The 19,856-nt window shown below is 49.1% G+C and overlaps 1 protein-coding gene across 1 annotated transcript; it reads left to right on the top strand.

Moving 5' to 3' along the window:
• The first annotated feature begins 95 nt into the window (after positions 1-95).
• COPE (COPI coat complex subunit epsilon) lies at positions 96-15,539 on the top strand. The gene is made up of 10 exons (XM_048498824.1): positions 96-263; positions 3,900-3,954; positions 4,362-4,470; positions 5,117-5,269; positions 7,209-7,262; positions 9,348-9,429; positions 10,361-10,516; positions 13,124-13,192; positions 14,845-14,919; positions 15,278-15,539. The coding sequence occupies exons 1-10, from the start codon at positions 150-152 to the stop codon at positions 15,323-15,325; spliced, it is 915 nt and encodes a 304-aa protein (XP_048354781.1). The 5' UTR covers positions 96-149; the 3' UTR covers positions 15,326-15,539.
• The last annotated feature ends 4,317 nt before the right edge of the window (positions 15,540-19,856 follow it).

Below are 19,856 nucleotides of genomic sequence, written 5' to 3'. Positions count from 1 at the left end.
CTGCCGCGGTGCGTCCCTCACAAACTACGTCTCCCAGCAGGCATTGCGCCCAGCGGTGCGCTTCTGATTGGTCAATTTCGCGCCGGCCGGGTTGGCCGGAGTGTTCCCGGCGTGCCTTGCGCGGGAGGAGGCGACGTGTCCCGGTAGAGATGGCGGCGGTGGCGGTGGCCGGGCAGGGCGAAGTCGACGAGCTGTTCGACGTCCGGAACAATTTCTACATCGGCGCCTTCCAGGCGGCCATCAACGAGGCGCAGCGAGTGAAGGTGAGCGGCCTGCCGGGGGATTGCGCGGGGAGCGACTGCACCGGTTGGATGTCAGCCTGCCAGTCACATACACCCCGGCTCCCACGGGGCGACCTGTCTTTTGTGGCGATGGTGGGTGGAGAAGTGTGCTTGGCAATCACCGTAAACATAACATTAGAGTGTTTCAAAGGCGTCCGAGGGGACCTCGCGAGGTTTTGGAGATGCTACATGCCAACCCTGCGAGGTGGGCCGCTCTTCATAAACCCCCCTGAGAGAGCGAATTAGCTTAATGGCAAAGTTGTTGATCCTGGATCTGGGGCAGTCTTGTGGGGGGAAGTGCGGTGTTGTTGATACCTTAACAAGGTATGGTTGCATAATGTCTCCACATCACATAGGGAAAGGGACAGGGCAGCTTGTCTAAAGCTGTCTGGTGAATTTGTGGCAGAGATGTGGGCTGAATCTCCCTTCTCTCCCCCAAAGGCATTTTGCTTAGTATGTTCTTCTGCTTTCCTGTTCTCTGTTCCTGTAGACAGGAGAACTTTCTGAGGATTGGGACGACGTTTGCCTTAGAAAAGAAAATATAAGTTTGTTTTTAATTTGACAGCATTCATAGCAATGACTGAGTGCAGTGTAAGGCCTTGGCTATGCAAAGCCATACAGGGCCTTGGTCCCTCCTATCTGTGGGACTACTTGTGCCCCCATACCCATTTTCTCAAGGAGCAGGGCCTTCTGCAAGTGGTCCCCTTCAAGTGGGCATGATCAAGAATTGCCCACTCTTTCCACAACCTACATAAAGCAAGAGATCGTTTTTGTAAAGGAAGTGTGTTTGTGTGTGCTGTCCAGTCACAGCTAACTTATGACAGCTCTGTACGCTTATCAAGTCAAGAGACTTTTGGAAGTAGTTTACCACTTGACCTGCCTCCTGGTGGGTGAGAGAATTGAGACTGGCCCAAGGTCACCCAGCAGGTTTCAGGTGGAGGAGTGGGGAATCAGACTTGCTTCTCCAGATTAAAGTCCCACTGCTCTTAACCTCTACACCATAGGTGTCAAACTCGCAGCCCTCCAGATGCTATGGACTACAGTTCCCATCATCACCTGCCAGCATAATTCATCATCCCCTGCATTATGCTGGCAGGGGATGATGGGAACTGTAGTCCATAACATCTGGAGGGCTGTGAGTTTGACACCTATGCTCTACGCCAGTGATGGTGAACCTTTTTGAGACCGAGTGCCCAAATAGCAACCCAAACCCCACTTATTTATCGCAAAGTGCCAACCTGGCAATTTAAACTGAATGCTGAGGTTTTAGTTTAGAAAAAAACGGTTGGCTCCCTCTTCCTCCGCCCCACCCGCTTGAGCAGGGGCCAGCCTGCTCTAACCTCCAGCAAGTCCCACGTGCACCGCTCTGTGTCTCTCCAGCATCTCAGCCTCCTCTGTGCCCCCACCCCCTCGGGCAGCAGCCACCTGAAGCACAGGCACCAGGCCCACCAGCCGAGTCCTCCCTGCTCACTGCAGTGCGCGCATGTCGTGCTCAGTGGCCCAGGCCAGCCTAGATGTGTGTGTGTGTGGGGGGGTGATTTTCCGCCCCCCACATGACTACTCTGTGTCCACATGCCCACAGAGAGGGCTCCGAGTGCCACCTCTGGCACCAGTGCCATAGGTTCGCCATCACTGCTCTACGCTATAAAGTAAATAGGACTGCATTATAACAGATTGCTCTGGGAAATACTGTTTCCTCTTAGTAATAACATGTCATGTTTGGGTCTTATGCTTTGCTCAGAGCACAGCTTCCATTCATATTCTCACAGTTCCTTTTCAGATGTATCATCTTATCAGTCAGTTGCATTGATTTAGGTTGTGTGTTCCACCTGGAGTCTCAGTGAGAAAGGTAGACTATAAATAGATACATCCGAACAGAAATGGACTGTATGACTGGTTTGCCAGGGTATGCTTTTTCTAATAATGTTTTTTAAAAGGTTTTTATTTATTTATATATTAGATTTTTAAACTGCCCATCCCCAAAGGGCTCTGGGCGGTGTACAGCAGGCCTGCAACAACAATACATAATAACATTAAACACAGCAGGCTAAAAACTACATTTTACACAATAATAACTAAGTTAATTTAAAACAATTTACAAATCTATAACCATAAAAACACAGCAGCAACAATATTATATTATATGGCGCCCGATCCCAAGGGCGGGAGGGGACAGTGCTGATTAGATAGTATATCAGGTGTGCCAATGATGGTTGCAGCAACTACGGTGTTATCTCCATGGCCCCTCTTCCCCCTCCCTCTTTTTGGTTTCCTTCTCCCCTTCCCATCCTGTCTTTTTCCTTGCCTTTCTGTCCGCCAATCCTTCAGCAAGGGTCACACCAAAAATTAGCGGTGGAGGGAGAGACTAGACATCTAAGGTCTGATTGCTGCAGTAGTTTTAAGATTGAGACTTTAATGTATTTATTGTGGACATCTTTCTTTAATGAAGGTTGTAAATCACCCTGAGCCTCCAGGGAAGGGTGATAAAGAAATCTAATAAATAAAAGTGTGTGGTCATGACCTTATGCAGAGACAGTGAAACCCCCAGTTACTCCAGTTTCCTGTGCCTCCGCTGCTCCCTCCTCCCACTGGCCATTGGTGTGATATAGCAGTTCAGAATGACAGACTAGTATCTGTCAAAATCCCCACTCATACCATGGAAGCACACTGTGACTTTGGGCCAATCACATTTTCCCTCTGTACCTCTGTACTATCTAAAGACTGTACTATCTGAGACTTTTAAGGAAACAACAACTGAATGGAAAACTCCTGGTGTCCTTTTACCGCTGTGCTATAGAGAGTGTCTTAACCTACTGCATCTGTGTATGGTTCTCCAGTTGCACAGTGGCAGATAGGAAGGCGCTCCAAAGGGTGATCACTACTGCACAGAGGATTATCGGCTGCCCTCTCCCCTCCTTGGAAGAACTCTATAATTCCCAAAGCCTAAAGAAAGCCCAAAATATTCTGAGAGACCCGTCTCATCCAGCACACTCTCTTTTTGAACTGTTACCATCCGGCAGACGATACAGGTCTATAAAAACTAGGACAAAGAGGCTTAGAGACAGCTTCTACTCTAGAGCTGTGGCTATGCTGAACTCCGTGGCTTCGTGTTGATGTGTTTGGGGCTGCGTAGGGATGGGTGGAGGAAGGGGAAAGTGAGGATGGGGTATGAGTCTGAAATTGTGCGCATCGAGGAATGCTGCTGTAAATTTCGTTGTGCATGCACAATGACAATAAAATGCTTATGCTTATGCTCACAGGGTGGTTGTTAGGATACAATGGAGGAGAGGAAAGTGATATAAGCTGCATTGGGGAGAAAGGAAGGGTGCAAATGAATGAATTAAATAAATAACATTTTGAATTCCTAAACCAAGGTTTATTAAGAGAGCATCTCCTTCAACTTCCCCATGGCTATAGGGACAGCAGGATAGAGAGGCTGTCTTCTCTGTTGAGAGGTAGAAAAAAGAGAAGAAGCAGATATACCAGTTTTTGCAGGCAAACCTGGCTTTGTGACTTCTGTCTGATGCAAACGTTGGCTTAAATTGTGATTCTTATTGTTTACTGTTTATGGCAACATCTCAATGTACCTGTGTAAGTGACTGGCTTTCTTCTCTTCAGCCTTCCAGCCCAGAAAAAGAAGTGGAAAGGGACATCTTCCTGTTTCGGGCCTTTACGCGTCTGCTTAGTGGTAAATCTTTTTTCATCAGTGAGAATGGGCTTGGGATACTTTCCTTGAGCTGGTGCGGGCTGCGTGTTGAAGTTTCTTTAACGCTGCAGGATTTGAACCGTTTGTGGCTCTGCAGAAAAATGCTGCTAGACAACTCTTGCGAGGGGGGAAAAATTGTGTATTTTCTGGTTCTGTGCAAGAAATGAAAAGGTTAACATGTGTTGAGGCTTAATGTATATGAAAAAACGGGATGTTACTCCTTAATGTTTAGCCTCAACACGTTCTCCTTGAATTTTCTTTTTGCATTGACTTCCAACTTTAATTCCTTTTTTTTCCTGATTCTGTAGCAGCTATTTTAGTTTCATGATATGTAGAAATGGGGACTTCCTTTTCCTACCTCTCTCTTTCACTGTTTGAACAGAGAAAATATGGCGTGGTGCTAGATGAAATCAAGCCCAGTTCACATCCAGAGCTCCAAGCCGTGCGAATGTTTGCTGAATACCTTTCCAGTGAGAACCAGAGGTGAGCCTCGCACTGGCGGATTCTCTTAGGCCAGTGATGGCGAACCTATGGCACGGGTGCCAGAGGTGGCACTCGGAGCCCTCTCTGTGGGCACGTGCACACAGAGTTCATCATGTGGGGTGCAGAAAATCACACACACCACACACACATCTAGGCTGGCCTGGGCTACTAAGCACGACATGCACGCACTGCGGTGAGGGGGGTCGCAGAGGAGGCAGAGATGCTAGAGAGGCACAGAGCAGTGTGCACGGGACTTGTTGGAGACTAGAGCAGGCTTCCCCCTGTTCGAGCAGGTGGGGCAGGGGAAGAGGGAACCAACCGTTTTTTTCTAAACTAAAACCTCAGCATTCAGGTTAAATTGCCAGGTTGGCACTTTGCGATAAATAAGTGGGGTTTGGGTTGCAATTTGGGCACTCGGTCTCAAAAAGGTTCGCCGTCACTGACCTAATGGGAATTTATGCCCAGATCTCTTCCTCCTTCCAAGCCAGAGACTATGCTAGTAGATCTTGCTGCTTGTCTGCATGCACCATAATTTCGATACCTGGGGGTTAGTTCGCCATCACGGCCTTAGGCTCACTTTTAAACCCTGGGAATGGCCTTGCATCCATCAATTTGTCACCACTTGGACTCCTTGTTTCCTCCAAAGGGACACGATCGTGGCTGAGCTGGACAAGAAGATGGCCAAGAGCATGGATGTCTCCAACACAACATTCCTGCTGATGGCGGCGTCTGTCTATTTCCACGACCAAAACCCCGATGCGGCGCTCAGGGCCCTGCACCAGGGAGACAGCTTGGAATGGTGAGCCATTTCTGTCTGTGCTTCCCAGAGCAAGACAGTGCGAAGAGAGTGAATCCACCAAATCCACAAACAATTTAACTCAGAATAAGCTGGAAGCACAATTTCTCTATGTGGCTCGCAGCCCAAACAGCTGAATTGCCTATCTATATATATATATAAACGTGAAATACCAATTGACTGACTGACTGACTCATCAAAAAAACTCAAAAACCACCAAAACTACAAAGTTGAAATTTGGCACACCGGTTCGTTGTGTGCTTCAGGTGCTTGCTAAGAAAGGATTTTCCAAAATATTCACTTCCACTCGATTTGTTAGATATTTACTGTTCAACTCTGGCCATCTGCACGAACATTCTAAGGGTGACAGTTAAACACCACGAGTTTCATGTCCTTCAACATTATATTTTTGATGGTTTTTGAGTTCTTTTGATCAGTCAGTGAGTGAGTGAGTGGTATTTTGCATCTATATATATATAGCTTCATTTCACAGGACATTTTAATGAAGGGCACTTTGAAGCTCTAACTCCATTTGTCGCATCGACAAGTTCTGCTAATGCCCACCAAACAACAAGCACGATTGATCCAATGGTGCGCCAACTGCATTCTAACACCGCCCTCCTCAACGCATACGAACCTGTTCCTTCTGCTGAAACCGCTAAAAGGAGAAGAGGAATTAAACGCAGAAAGAGATTTACACATTGCATTAGAAAAAGACAACTACAGGAAGCTGCTGCAAAATATGCAAAAACCAACCCGTCAGTCCACAGACAGGCTGTGAGGAAATATGCTGCATGTCACCCCAAAGTTCACAAACAGGCTGTAAAGAAGTATGCTGAATGTCACCCGAAATTCATAGAGAGGATATGATGAAGTATGCGTAGCGAAGCACGGGTATCCTGCTAGTAGATATATAAGAGGAACACAAAGTGTCCCTATAACCAAACAAAAAATTCAGTAGTTTGAAATAGACTCTCAGTTGTATATTGCAGTGATTCTCTAGCTGTAGTGCTATGATTTCATTTTTCAGATACCATATTTTTCAGATATTTTTCAGATACCACCTGGAAGTACTGTCAAGGGGGCTGACTAGCTCAGTGATCTTAGGAGTGATTTGTGTATTTGTAAGCTACACAATATCTGAACTTAGATTCAAGTTTATTGAAGCAGCATTTATTTTGTTCATAGTGTATATGAGAACTGTCTTCGCTTATGTTTTGAATGTTTATAGTTAGAGAATCACTGCAGTATAAGACTAAGAGTCTTATGTTCAATCCGCTTCTCCTTTTGTTTGCTTCTAGGAACAGTTTGTGTTCCTCTTAGGTGTTTAGAAATGATTCAGCTGTTTGGGCTGCAAGCCACACGATGAAATTCTGCTTTTGGCTTAGCATGAGGGTAGTGTCAGGCTAGGATTGGGGTAGGTCTGGCTTCAGATCTCTACTCAGCTGCGAAACCCATGGTTTCACAGCTGAGTAGAGCTCTGAAGCCAGACCTACACCAACCCTAACTTGACACTCACCTCTCACTTAGCCGATAGATAGACCGACAGATGGAGGTTTAATGGGATTTGCAGCCCATCCCAAGCGCTTCTGGGGAGGCGCTATTTATTTCAGTCAGTCCCTGGACCTTCTCGAAAACATTGGTGCCAGTTCCGGAAGATGCTTCAACAAGTCTCCAGGGAGAACATCAAGACAGAGGGGCTGTTCCTTAGGAACCCCTCTTGGCAAGCCTTTCTCATCCTGGCTTGATGTGTTTTTGCCCGAAAAGCAAGTGGATTTTGGGGGCAGGCTGGATGGTCCCTTTTCAGGATTTTGTCGTGCCTGACTGAAGGAACTGAGCCTGGAAAAGAGCAGGCTGACTTCATAACCCAAAAGGGAGGTAGATGGGGGAGGATGTCCAGAAAGAGCCCCTGATAACTCTGCCTTTGCTCTCGTCCCTCCAGCATGGCCATGACCATCCAGATCCTGCTGAAGCTGGACAGACTCGACCTGGCCCGGTAAGTGCTCCTCTGGCCCGGGGCTACTTTCTGCAGAGATCGCTGGTGTGTCCCCTCCTAAGCTTGTTGTAACCTGCCCAGAGCCCTTTGGGGATCGGGCGGGATATAAATTCAATGAATGAATGAATGAATGAAAGAAAGAAAGAAAGAAAGAAAGAAAGAAAGAAAGAAAGAAAGAAAGAAAGAAAGAAAGAAAGAAAGAAAGAAAGAAAGAAATCCTCTACCTGAAATCCTTCTGCCATGGATGTGTGAGTTCAGTCACACCTGCCCTCCTTGATTTGTCCAGTGCTCATGCAAATTGCAGGATACCTCCTCAGATCCTAAAGGGATCCTGTCAGGGCTGTAACCTGTGGGACCGCTGCATGCACCAGCGGATACTTTGTGTAGCTGCTGTGTCACGTGGTAGGATCAGTAGTGGTGAACAAAACTCTTTCACTACCAGACTGTTTGTCTGACGTTGTGTATTTTTCTCCCAAGCAATCCGTGCGAGGCTTCCTAAGAGCCACAGGGCATTTCAGCATGCTGGAAGCTTTGTGGGGAGGAGTAGAGCTGGAAGGTTTCCATCTCGTTCAATATAAGGACCTTACTGTAGAACTTACCGTATATACTCATGAAAAAGCCCCCCTCGACTTATACGCGAGTGAACGGCTGAGCTTGCAGACCTGCAAAAAAGACTTGCTTTGGGGCAGCGGCTGCCACCACCCCGCAAGCATCTTCACTGTGTCATGATAGGCTATCCTTGTTGAAGGAGAACCCGTAGGGACTTTTTAAAAGGGGGGTCTTGTTGAGCATCTTCCCTATGAAACTCTGAAGAGATACTGTCTGTGAGAGTTATCTATTCCACTCAGAACTTTTAAAGCTATTGTTGATACCATACTGTTTTTCTTTGAAATAAATATTCAAAAACTTGTTTTATTGGCATCTATTTTTATTTTTGAAATTTACCAGTAGCTGCTGCATTTCCCACCCTCGACTTATACTCGAGTCCATAAGTTTTCCCAGTTTTTTTTGTGGTAAAATCAGGTGCCTCGACTTATATGCGGGTCGACTTATACATGAGTATATACGGGTATTTAGGGGCAGAGTTTGGAGCGGCCACTGGGTGTGCGTAAAGTGCCGTCAAGCAATGGCTAACTTAGGCAACCACGGAGGGGGCTCACGACCGGAGACTGCCTTCCTCCACATAGCACCCCTGGACGTTCTTGGTGGACTCCTGTTGTAATCAGGGCTAACACTGCTTAGATCTGACAAGATCAGGCTAGCCTGGACCTTGGGGTGGAGAGGAGAGGTTGAGAACAAACAAACCAGTGTTCAGTTCCGGTTGCCACATCTCAAAAAGGATATTGAAGAGATAGAAAAAGTGCAGAGAAGGGCAACGAGGATGATTGAGGGACTGGAGCACCTTCCTTATGAGGAGAGGCTGCAGCGTTTGGGACTCTTCCGTTTGGAGAGGAGACGTATGAGGGGGGATATGATTGAAGTCTATAAAATTATGCATGGGGTAGAAAATGTTGACAGAGAGAAATTTTCTCTCTTTCTCACAATACTAGAACCAGGGGGCATTCATTGAAAATGCTGGGGGTAAGAATTAGGACTAATAAAAGGAAACACTTCTTCACGCAGCGTGTGATTGGTGTTTGGAATATGCTGCCACAGGAGGTGGTGATGGCCACTAACCTGGATAGCTTTAAAAGAGGCTTGGACAGATTTATGGAGGAGAAGTCGATTTATGGCTACCAATCTTGATCCTCTTTGATCTGAGACTGCAAATGCCTTAACAGTCCAGGTGCTCGGGAGCAACAGCCGCAGAAGGCCATTGCTTTCACCTCCTGCATGTGAGCTCCCAAAGGCACCTGGTGGGCCACAGTGAGTAGCAGAGAGCTGGACTAGATGGACTCTGGTCTGATCCAGCTGGCTTGTTCTTATGTTCTTAAACTGCATTTTGTGTCACTTTGGTTGTCCAGTAGTGTGTGAGTGAGTGAGTGTGCCTGTGTGCAGCGATCCTCCTCTTCCGCAGTCCGTCTCTTAAGCGGCTTGCGTGTTTCATCCCAACCCGAAGCGCATTCTCTGCCATTCCCCCATCAGGAAGGAGCTGAAGAAGATGCAGGAGCAAGACGAGGATGCGACTCTGACCCAGCTCGCGACTGCGTGGGTGAACTTGGCAGTGGTAGGTGCCGTCTTCCACAATCCCTTGGACCGCGGGGGCAAGTTGGGCATAGTCTGTGAAGAGCTGCCTCTCTGAGCTGAAAAGATGCTCGCCAGATAATTGTGACTCAGAGGGAGAATCATGGAGTTACCTTAAGCTCTTGGCTTTAACTCAGGCTTCAAGTGGGTCTCCGGCCCTGGTATTCCCAGCATTAGTTGGCCTGTGGGCTCTCACCCTGGTGCACAAAGGCATGCGTTTGGTGCTCTCCAAATATAGCAGGTAATAACTTCTGACAGCTCCGTCCTCCTTTTCTCAAGACAGCTCCCCTTGCTCAGCTTTGTGTTCACTCAATTCCTTGTGCTCATTAAGTTGGGACAGCTGCCTGTTAGTGTTGCCGAAAGACCTCCGAGTTCTAATCTCACTGCGGGAGAAGAAAATGGTTGTCCAATCCACTCTTTCGGAACCATTCCTTGTCAGCAGTGGCGTAGGAGGTTAAGAGCTTGTGTATCTGATCTGGAGGAACCGGGTTTGATTCCCAGCTCTGCCGCCTGAGCTGTGGAGGCTTATCTGGGGAATTCAGATTAGCCTGTACACTCCCACACACGCCAGCTGGATGACCTTGGGCTTGTCACAGCTTCTTGGAGCTCTCTTAGCCCCACCTCCCTCACAGGGTGTTTGTTGTGAGGGCGGAAGGGCAAGGAGATTGTAAGCCCCATTGAGTCTCCTGCAGGAGAGAAAGGGGGGATATAAATCCAAACTCCTCTTCTTCCCCTCCTTCTTCCCCCCTCCTCCCCCCCCTTCTTCTTCCTCCTCCTCCTCCTCCTCCCCATCCTGTGCCTCTGGTACTCCAGGTCTTGCATTTGCCATGTGGGGTGTTCCAAGGTGGGGCTGCTTTGGAAGGCATAACTGGCTCAGCCATGGTTTCTGATTTCCTGGTTCCTGTTTTCCACAGGGTGGCGAGAAGCTGCAGGACTCCTATTACATCTTCCAGGAGATGGCCGACAAATGGTCCCCCACCCTCCTGCTGCTGAACGGCCAGGCGGCTTGTTACATGGCCCAGGGCAAGTGGGAAGATGCAGAAGGCGTGCTTCAGGAGGCCCTCGACAAGGCAGGTTTGGCCAGGGACGACAATTCCCCCGCAGACCACCACCCATGAAAGGCGATAGAAGACTTTTTGTTCCCTGGGCTGTGCCCAAGTGGATGGCTGAGCATGCTGGTTCCAGCCAGTGATCGATGACGTGGCTAAGCTGTGCCTCTCTTCTGAGTTCATGTGTTCAAATACTCCCTCCGTCTAGAAAGCCAGCCTGTCAGGGAGAAGGCAAGACCCCGACCTCCTTTCTCTGACCACAGACGATGGTGTAACTAGAGATTCCCTCCCACGTCCTATTAGAAGAACCGCACTAAACAATTTTGCCTGTGCAAAACAGTTCTTCAGCAGCAGAGTTCTCCGGGATTTATCTATTAAAGGCAGATTAACAGTCTCTTGCCTTTACGGCTCTGGCCCCGGCCTGGTGGAACACCCTTCCTCCGGTTGTTCGGGCCCTGCGGGACCTTAACAAATTCCGCAGGGCCTGTAAAACGGAGTTGTTCCGCCGGGCCTTTGGAGGGACCAGCCGCTGAAATGGTGCCCCCCAGCCGGCCTTTTTATCTAGGCCACCATCCAATGTGGCTCGCCGCCCTCCCCCCCCCCTTTCTCCTGGGGAGAATTTTAAAGAAAAGATGGGGTTGGCCGGACGCCTCTATTATTATCATTATTAGTGTTACTGTTACCGCTGTTTTAAATATTTTAGTAATCTATTTTACTTATATTTTATGTTATACACTGCCCAGAGCCCTTGGGGATGGGGCGGTATAAAAGCCTAAACAATAAATAAATATAAATAAATAAATAATGCAAAAGAGGAAGGGGTAGAGTTCTCTGAACTGTTAACCTGCAAGCCAAATGGAACACCTGTAGAAACTTTTATTCTTTTATTGAGAAAAGAGATTTTTTTTTTTTTTTGAGCAAGACAGAAAAAAAATACAGGCATGGAAAAGTTAACCCGGCAATTACTGTGAGGAGAAAGGCTAAAATGGTCCAAGTGGCTACTGTTGTTTAGTCGTATTACAGCAAGTAATAGTTTTAAAAGCAAATTAGGTTTCATCTTTTATCTCGCCGCTTTCAGGGATGCTCCAAAAGCCCAATTTATTTCATTCTGTATTCTTCCGAGGCTCCCATCCAGAGAATGATTTGTTTGTCACAAGAGTGCATGTTTATAGGAAAATCTCCATCTTATCTTTCTTTAAATCTATTACGGTCATGATGTCATATCTAACTGATTGGTTCATAACTAAATATGAAATAGACAACCTAAGTGCCAATAAGGCAATCGCAAGGTGCCCGTGAGTTACGTCTGATGCAACGAGATAAGAAGGCCAATCTCAATCGCTTAACCTCTATTAAAAAGCAGTTAATCTAATAGTTCTGTATCTGCTTAAGTCAGGGGTGTCCAACTCTGGCGCTTCAGATGTTCATGGACTACAATTCCCATCAGCCCCTGTCCAGCATTACAGCAAGGGAATTACAGACTTCTCTGATGGTTGAAAAGCGGGTGAACTCTTGATTACTTTGTAGACTGCGCAAGAAAGGGGTAGCAGTATCTTGGCTACTTCTGCCAGTGTGTTTGCGTGGAAGAGGCTTCAGTTACACATCCCTTTTGCCTTCTTGCAATCTGACACAGACTACCCTATAGGCAAGCATATCAGCATGCCTGCTGTTTGTGAGAACTTGGACCAAAAGTCCTGGTTTTCAAGCCGTATTCTGGAAGGCCCCGTGTCCTTTGAGAAGCTGATCGGGCATCAGCGACGAGAATATGGCCCCATTCTGTGCAGCGACAGGCACGTTTTGTGTGCGTGCATTTAAGTACAGCCCGGAAGAGGGACTGTGCACAGACCAATAAGCAACAGCAGGCGGTGTCTTGGGTGTTTTGATCTTGTACAGCCGCTCCTCTGAAGGCCCAGGCTAAGAGTTGCACCTCTGGCCGTGCCTGAAGCTTTATAGGTCCCCGAACAGGAAGTGGAGGGAAAATATAGAGCAAGGTGGTACGTCTGATAAAGGTGTCTTTGAACTGGCTGTTGTGGGTTTTCCAGACTGCATGGCTGTGGTCTGGTACCGTGTTTCCCCGAAAATAAGACAGTGTCTTATATTAATTTTTGCTCCCAAAGATGCACCATGTCTTATTTTCAGGGGATGTCTTATTTTTTTGTGTTCTGTTCGTCGGGCATGCTTCCAAACAAAAACTTTGTTACGTCTTACTTTCGGGGGATGCCTTATATTTCACACTTTAGCGAAACCTCTACTACGTCTTATTTTCAGGGGATGTCTTATATTCAGGGAAACAGGGTAGTTTTTGCTCCTGACGTTTCGCCCGCATCTATGGCTGACGCCTTCAGAAGCATTTCATGGAAAGATGGGTTCCTCTACAGTCCCTCCAGCCTTTGTCCTTCTTGCTATCCCGGTCTGGAACGGGACCCACAATCCTTTGCAACACGGGAAAATGTCAAGCAACCTAATGGTGTGGTGTCCGTTTTCATCTCTGAAGCCTGCTGGCGTAGAAGTTATTCAGATGCTTGCCTCGTTTCCCAGGTTGCGCTCTCTTTAAAGGCAGGTTCCTTGCTGACTCCTCTGTTTAGGACTGACCACATCCCCCCCCCCCCTTTTTTTTTTCCTGTGCAGGACAGCAGCCACCCGGAGACTTTGATCAACTTCGTTGTCCTCTCACAGCACCTGGGGAAGCCCCCAGAGGTGAGCCGTGTTTCCCTTTCAGGAGAGGTGGAAAGGAACAAAGGCCCTAGTTTGTTTTATCTGTGTCTTTTCTGTTTTTCTCCCCCCCCCCCCCCCCAGCCAAGTCCAGAAACTAGGACCAGGAGTAATGGGTTCAAGGGGAAGGAAAAGAGATTCCACCTAAACATCAGGAAAACACTTCCTGACAGTAAGGGCTGTTGGACAGTGGAATGCACTACCTAGGACAGTGATGGCGAACCTTTTCGAGACCGAGTGCCCAAATGGCAACCCAAAACCCACTTATTTATTGCAAAGTGCCAACACAGCAATTTAACCTGAACACTGAGGTTTTAGTATAGAAAAAACGGTTGGCTCCGAGATGTGCATTACTCAGGAGTAAGCTTGGTGGTAGTCGGTGGCTTTGCTTTGAAGCAACCGTGCAACTCTTCCAATGGGTGAATCACGACCCTAGGAGGGTTTACTCAGAAGCAAGCCCCATTGCCAGCAACCGAGCTTACTCCCTGGTAAAGGATCACGCTTTAGTTCTTCGCATGAAAATCAGTGAGGTTTAAACAGCGCTTAACAGGGTCACCTACACTGCTTCCCCAAAACTACGTCTTAGGTTTAATGTGGCCCAGGCCAGCCTAGATGTGTGTGTGTGTGTGGGGGGGGGGGGCGACTCTGTTTGTGTGTGCCCACAGAGAGGGCTCTGAGTGCCACCTGTGGCACCCATGCCATAGGTTCGCCACCACTGACTTAGGAGTATGGTGGAGTCTCCTTCTTTGGAGGTTTTTAAACAAAGGCTGGATGGCCATCTGTCAGGAGTGCTTTGGCTGTGTGTTCCTGCATGGCAGGAGGTTGGACTTGATGGCCCTTGGGGGTTTCTTCCAACTTTAGGATTAAGTCCCCTTGATCTGTGAAGATTCCCTCTCTACCAGCAGAGTTCACACACCAAGGGGCCCACTCTGTCCCCAGCCAGTACATGAGCAGAAAGACTCCGATCACATCCACCCGTGACTTTCCGGAGACAGTCAGGAATCCACCAGATCCTAAAGTCAGCTCATGTAACACCAGGGGCCCTGAGCTTCCCCCACCAAACCTCTAACGTTGCCGTTTCTGTAGAGGGGAGAGCTTAACTCAGTCCCTATTCTTCGAGACCTGAACAACCTAAAGGGCACCTGCTAGCAAAGAACAGTAGAAACGCAGCGCCCCCTGCAGGGGGCATGTTTCTCGTGGCAGATGCTTTTGTGGCCTGTGGCCTGGCTACCTCTGGCAAAGTGACCTGTATAATAGCCTGAAAAACCTTCTGCCTCTGGCTTCTGGTGATTATATATATATATCTCACTTAGGGAAAAAGTGGCCTTTTATTTTCTTAGGTTTCTACCCTGCCCTTTCTTGGCACGAGCTAGGCTCAGGGCAGCCTTCTCTTGAAATCATTTTCTGGCTCCCTTGAGGAGCTTGGGCAGTGTTGTATAGTGGCTAGAGCAGCAGACTTGGGCTGGGAAGACACCCAGCCGGGGAGTTCACTTTCCTGGTCATGTACTTAACCTAACCTTCCTCGCAGGGCTGCTGTGAAGAAAAAAACAGGAATCCACTATTTTCTTCTGCTGTTGTGCTCTTTCCCCTAACAGCCTTCCCTTTCCCCCCCGTTGTTTCTCCCCCGACCCCTCCAGGTTACTAACCGTTACCTGTCGCAGCTGAAAGATGCCCACAGGAACCACACCTTCATCAAAGAGTACCAGGCCAAGGTAACTGTCTTTCTGCTCGTTTCTCCCCATTGTGGCCTTCTCCTTGCTGGAATTAATATTGGAGCTGCAGAAACTCACCCACCCAAAGAGTTAAGAGCGAGGAGTCCTTATTCCGGCTCACAAGAGCCCTCTCTTGTCATTTCCATCTAAGTACTTGTAATCCAGAACAGCAATTCATACAGGGAAGCAGCAAGCGCACACACACACACACCCTTTTGGGGACTCATGATTTTATGGCATATGAAGCAGTTGGTCTGGTCCCAACCAGGGCAGTAGGCTGAGCTATGTGCGTGCCTCAGTTTCTCAGCAACAGCAAAAACACCCCGATCTGTTACTCTTGTCTGTGTTTGGTTTGCAGGAGAATGATTTTGACCGCCTGGCTTTGCAGTACACCCCAGGCGCGTGAGGCTCGTGGGACAAGAGAAAAACAGACTACGATCTGCAAAGTGGGATTTAAACCGTTGGGGTCGGGAGGGGGGCTGGCAAACCAGGACTGTATCCCCGCAGCCAGCTCCGACGTCGCCGGCCACTGAGTTCCTGCTCTGCTACGGTGCAGCACAGGACGAAGGCATCCAAACGACGTCTCTTCAACATTTCCAATAAATCTTCCCTTGAATTGACCTCTGTGGCTGTTCTGCTCACGAAGGTGCCTTGTACTGAGATGGGAGTCCCGATTAAGCCCCGGGGCCGGGCACTTGCATGGTCTCTGCTGTTGAACTCGGCCTCTTCTTTGCCCCAAGTTAGTGGCAGTCCGGTTTCATCCGGAGCAAAAAAATAAAGTAGTTTTTCTGACTCTCGCACTGTGCGATTGTAGTAGATGCTGGGGTTGCTCTTGGTTTTATTTTTCGGTTCGTGTGACAGATTCCCCCCTCCCCAGTACCGCTGCAAACACACGAAGGTTTTTGGTGCTCAGGTGTATTAGAGACCACAACAAGGGTGTTCTTGAACTGGTACCTGGGGAGAAGCTTTTTAAGAAGAAGAAGAAGAGTTGGATTGATATCCCCCCTTTTTCTCCTGTAAGGTGACTCAAAGGGGCTTACAAACTCCTTTCCCTTCCCCCCCAACCACAAACACCCTGTGAGGTGGGTGGGGCTGAGAGAGCTCTGAAGAACTGTGACTAGCCCAAGGTCACCCAGCTGGCATGTGTTGGAGTGCACAAGCTAAACCAGATAAGCCTCCACAGCTCAAGCGGCAGAGCGGGGAAGCAAACCCAGTTCCAAAGGTGGGATCCAGCAGGTTCTCACAGGTTCCCAAGAGTAGGTTACTAATTATTTGTGTGTGCCGAGAGGGGGTTACTAATGAGTGATTTTGCCACATGGTTTTTGCCTTAGTTACGCCCCTCCTCTCAGCAGTAGCACGCAGAACTTGAAGCAGTCGAGCAGGAGGTGCACCGGTGTGCGTGGCAGCCTGCGCCTGCGTGCATTCGTTTCCCGCCCAAGGACCGGCGCAGCGGCTGCGTCCTTGCCACAATGCTCCGCCCCCGGAATGCCCCGCCCCCATCGTGCCCGCCCCCGTCGTGCCCCGCCCAGCCCCATTGGCGCTACGCCACAGTTTGAATCCCACCACCATGGGAACCTGTTACTAAAATTTTTGGATCCCACCACTGCCCGGTTCTCCAGATTAGAGTGCACCTGCTCTTTACTACATCATGTTGGCTCTTAAGTGGGGAGGGGCCCCACAGTTCAGTGGTAGGAGCATTTGCTTGGCATGCAGGTTCAATCCCCCGCCTCTCCCGTTAAAGGGTCAGATAGTCAGTGATGGCAAAGACTGAGACCTATCGAGTGGTCGACAGGAGCGGGCAGTATTGACCTTGGTGGGCCGGTGTTCCAGTTCAGCCCAAGGCAACTTCGTTCATTCAAGTGATTCCCTCTCCTCAAAGGATCCTGGAAACTGTTAAAGGAAGAGATGTCCTAGAACAGTGGTGGCGAACCTGTGGCACGTGTGCCAGACGTGGCACTCAGAGCCCACTTTGTGGGCACGCAAGCTGTCTCCCCAGTTTGGGCACTCGGCAGTAGCATAGCGCCAAGGGGGCGAGAGGTGTGCGACACACTGGGGTGTGCGAGGGGTGTGCGACCCTGCAGGGGTGTGGCGAAGGTGCTCCGGGGGGGAGGTGGGGGTGTTTCGGGACATTCCAGGGCAGGGCGGGGGTGTAGCAGGGGCACAGGGCGCATATGTGCCCCAGGTGCAGTTTCCCCTCGCTCCGCCCCGGCCCTCAGTCTCTAAAACACAGGTGTCAAACTCGCTGCCCTCCAGATGTTATGGACTACAGTTCCCATCATCCCCTGCCAGCGCTGGCAGGGGATGATGGGAACTGTAGTCCATAACATCTGGAGGGCAGCGAGTTTGACACCTATGCAAAAGGTTCCCCATCACTGTCCTAGAACGAAACGTAATGGTTTATTATAGAGCAGTGGTGGCGAACCTATGGCACGGGTGCCAGAGGTGGCACTCAGAGCCCTCTCTGTGGACACTCGCAGAGTAACCTCCCCCCCCCCCCAACATACATCTAGGCTGGCCTGGGCTGCTGGGCTCGATTATTAGCATTCATCCTAAGACCTAGTTTTGGGGAAGCAGTGTAGGTAACCCTGTTAAGCGCTGTTAAACCCTCCTGATTTTCATGCAAAGAGCTAAAGCGTGATCCTTTACCTGGGAGTAAGCTCGGTTGCTGGCAATAGAGCTTGCTTCTGAGTAAACCCTCCTAGGGTCGTGACTCACCTGTTGGAAGAGTTGCACGGTTGCTTCAAAGCAAAACCACCAACTACCACCAAGCTTACTCCCGAGTAACACACGCCTTGGAGCCAACTGTTTTTTCTAAACTAAAACCTCAATATTCAGGTTTAATTGCCGTGTCGGCACTTTGCGATAAATAAGTGGGTTTTGGGTTGCAATATGGACAACTCGGTCTCGAAAAGGTTCGCCATCACTGTTAATAGAGTTTTCTGAATCTGCCACATAAATACAAGCTGGGTGTTTCTCCTGGCATTTCAAGAGGTCACAGAAATGAACGAAGCTCACAGGAGCAGGTCGGTTTGTATATGGATGTGAGAGCCGGCACTGTGTAGTGGTTAACGCAGAGGTGTCCAAAACTCTGGTGCTTCAGATGTCTAATTGGCCATGCCAGCAGAGGCTGATGGGAATTGTGGTCCAGGAACATCTGAAGTGCCTGAGCGTGTCAGACCGGGGTCTGGGAAACTCAGGCTCCAATACCCACTTTGTCGTGGAAACTTGCTGGGTGGCCTTGGGCTACTCGCACACACTCCGCCTCGATCCTGGCAAGCACTTGGGTGGGGGACGACTACCAGGGGAGGCAGGCAATGGCAAACCACCTCTGAACAGTCTCTTCTCTTAAAACCCCCACTAGGGGGTGCCACAGGTTAGCTGTGACTTGATGGCAACAGCCTATATAAATGTACCCTGTTTCCCCGATAATAAGACAGTGTCTTATATTAATTTTTGCTCCCAAAGATGCGCTATGTCTTATTTTCAGGGGATGTCTTATTTTTCTGGTGTACTGTTCGACGGGCAAGCTTCCAAACAAAAACTTTGCTACGTCTTACTGTCGGAGGATGCCTTATATTTCGCACTTCAGCAAAACCTCTACCACGTCTTGTTTTTGGGGGATGTCTTATATTCGGGGAAACAGGGTATTTAAGTAGGTGTATAAAAACTGATGTTCCCAATTTTTTTCAGTTTGTGAGAAGAACGTGATGTGCAGCAGAAGCATGTAAGAGAGCAGATCGGTCACGTGGAAATGCTTGGGGGGTGGGGGTGGGCTGAATTTGCTTTCTTTCTTCACACACCACCCGATAGCTTGTTTTGAACGCAAACCAAAGCCGTGGAGCGGGGCATGAGTGAGCTCCATGGATCTTTGGGAGGCCTTCTACTCAGAACGCAGTTCTCCCCGCTCTCCGTACAACGGATCTGGGATCTGACATTGTCAGGAGGGGTAACCGTGGGAATTTGGCTGGAACGATCAGATTGGCTGGAGTCCAGGTTGGGGGAGGGATGTACGACTGTGCGGTGGGGGGGGGGAGTCTTAAAGCCGCCCCCGCCGTAATGCTCTTGTATCCACCTCTCTCGCAACACTTTCTGAATGGCCTCATTGTTAAGTGTGGCTTGGCTTGTTTGGAGGTGATGGGGGGGGGGTCTGTTCCCAGAGTTCCTGGCAGGTCCGCCTTGGCCATGAAAGCCCCCTTTGTCCGCTGACCAGCGAGAGACCTGAAAAGGGGGTTTGTGCGTCTTGGTGCCTCCCGGCCCCCGATGAATGGACTTTTAAAGAGCCAAACAATGGGAGTGAGGTGGAGCATGCGAGCAAAACCATTGGTTATTCTTTTTCCTTATCCCCCTCCCTTTAAATCCGCTGGGGGGGGGGACTGTTTCTGGAGGACACAGGGGACCAGCTGAAGGGGAGGCACGCCCCCTTTCCCGCCTTATATTACAGTCCCGGTGGGCAGCGTAACAGGTGTAGCGTTCTGTGTCCTGGGAATCTCTTGTCTTGTATTCAATACAAGAACCAGGGGGCATTCATTGAAAATGCTGGGGGGAAGAATTAGGACTAATAAAAGGAAACACTTCTTCACACGACGTGTGATTGGTGTTTGGAATATGCTGCCACAGGAGGTGGTGAGGGCCACTAACCTGGATAGCTTTAAAAAGGGCTTGGACAGATTTATGAAGGAGAGGTCGATTTATGGCTACCAATCTTGATCCTCCTTGATCTGAGATTGCAAATGCCTTAGCAGACCAGGTGCTCAGGAGCAGCAGCAGCAGAAGGCCATTGCTCTCACATCCTGCAGGTGAGCTCCCAAAGGCACCTGGTGGGCCACTGCGAGTCGCAGAGTGCTGGACTAGATGGACTCTGATCTGATCCAGCAGGCTCCTTCTGATGTTCTTAAGGCCATTGCTTTCACACCCTGCAGGTGAGCTCCCAAAGGCAC

Source organism: Sphaerodactylus townsendi, linkage group LG05 (genome assembly GCF_021028975.2).
Source record: "Sphaerodactylus townsendi isolate TG3544 linkage group LG05, MPM_Stown_v2.3, whole genome shotgun sequence".
Taxonomy (NCBI): domain Eukaryota; kingdom Metazoa; phylum Chordata; class Lepidosauria; order Squamata; family Sphaerodactylidae; genus Sphaerodactylus; species Sphaerodactylus townsendi.
This window is presented reverse-complemented; position numbering and strand designations above follow the sequence as displayed.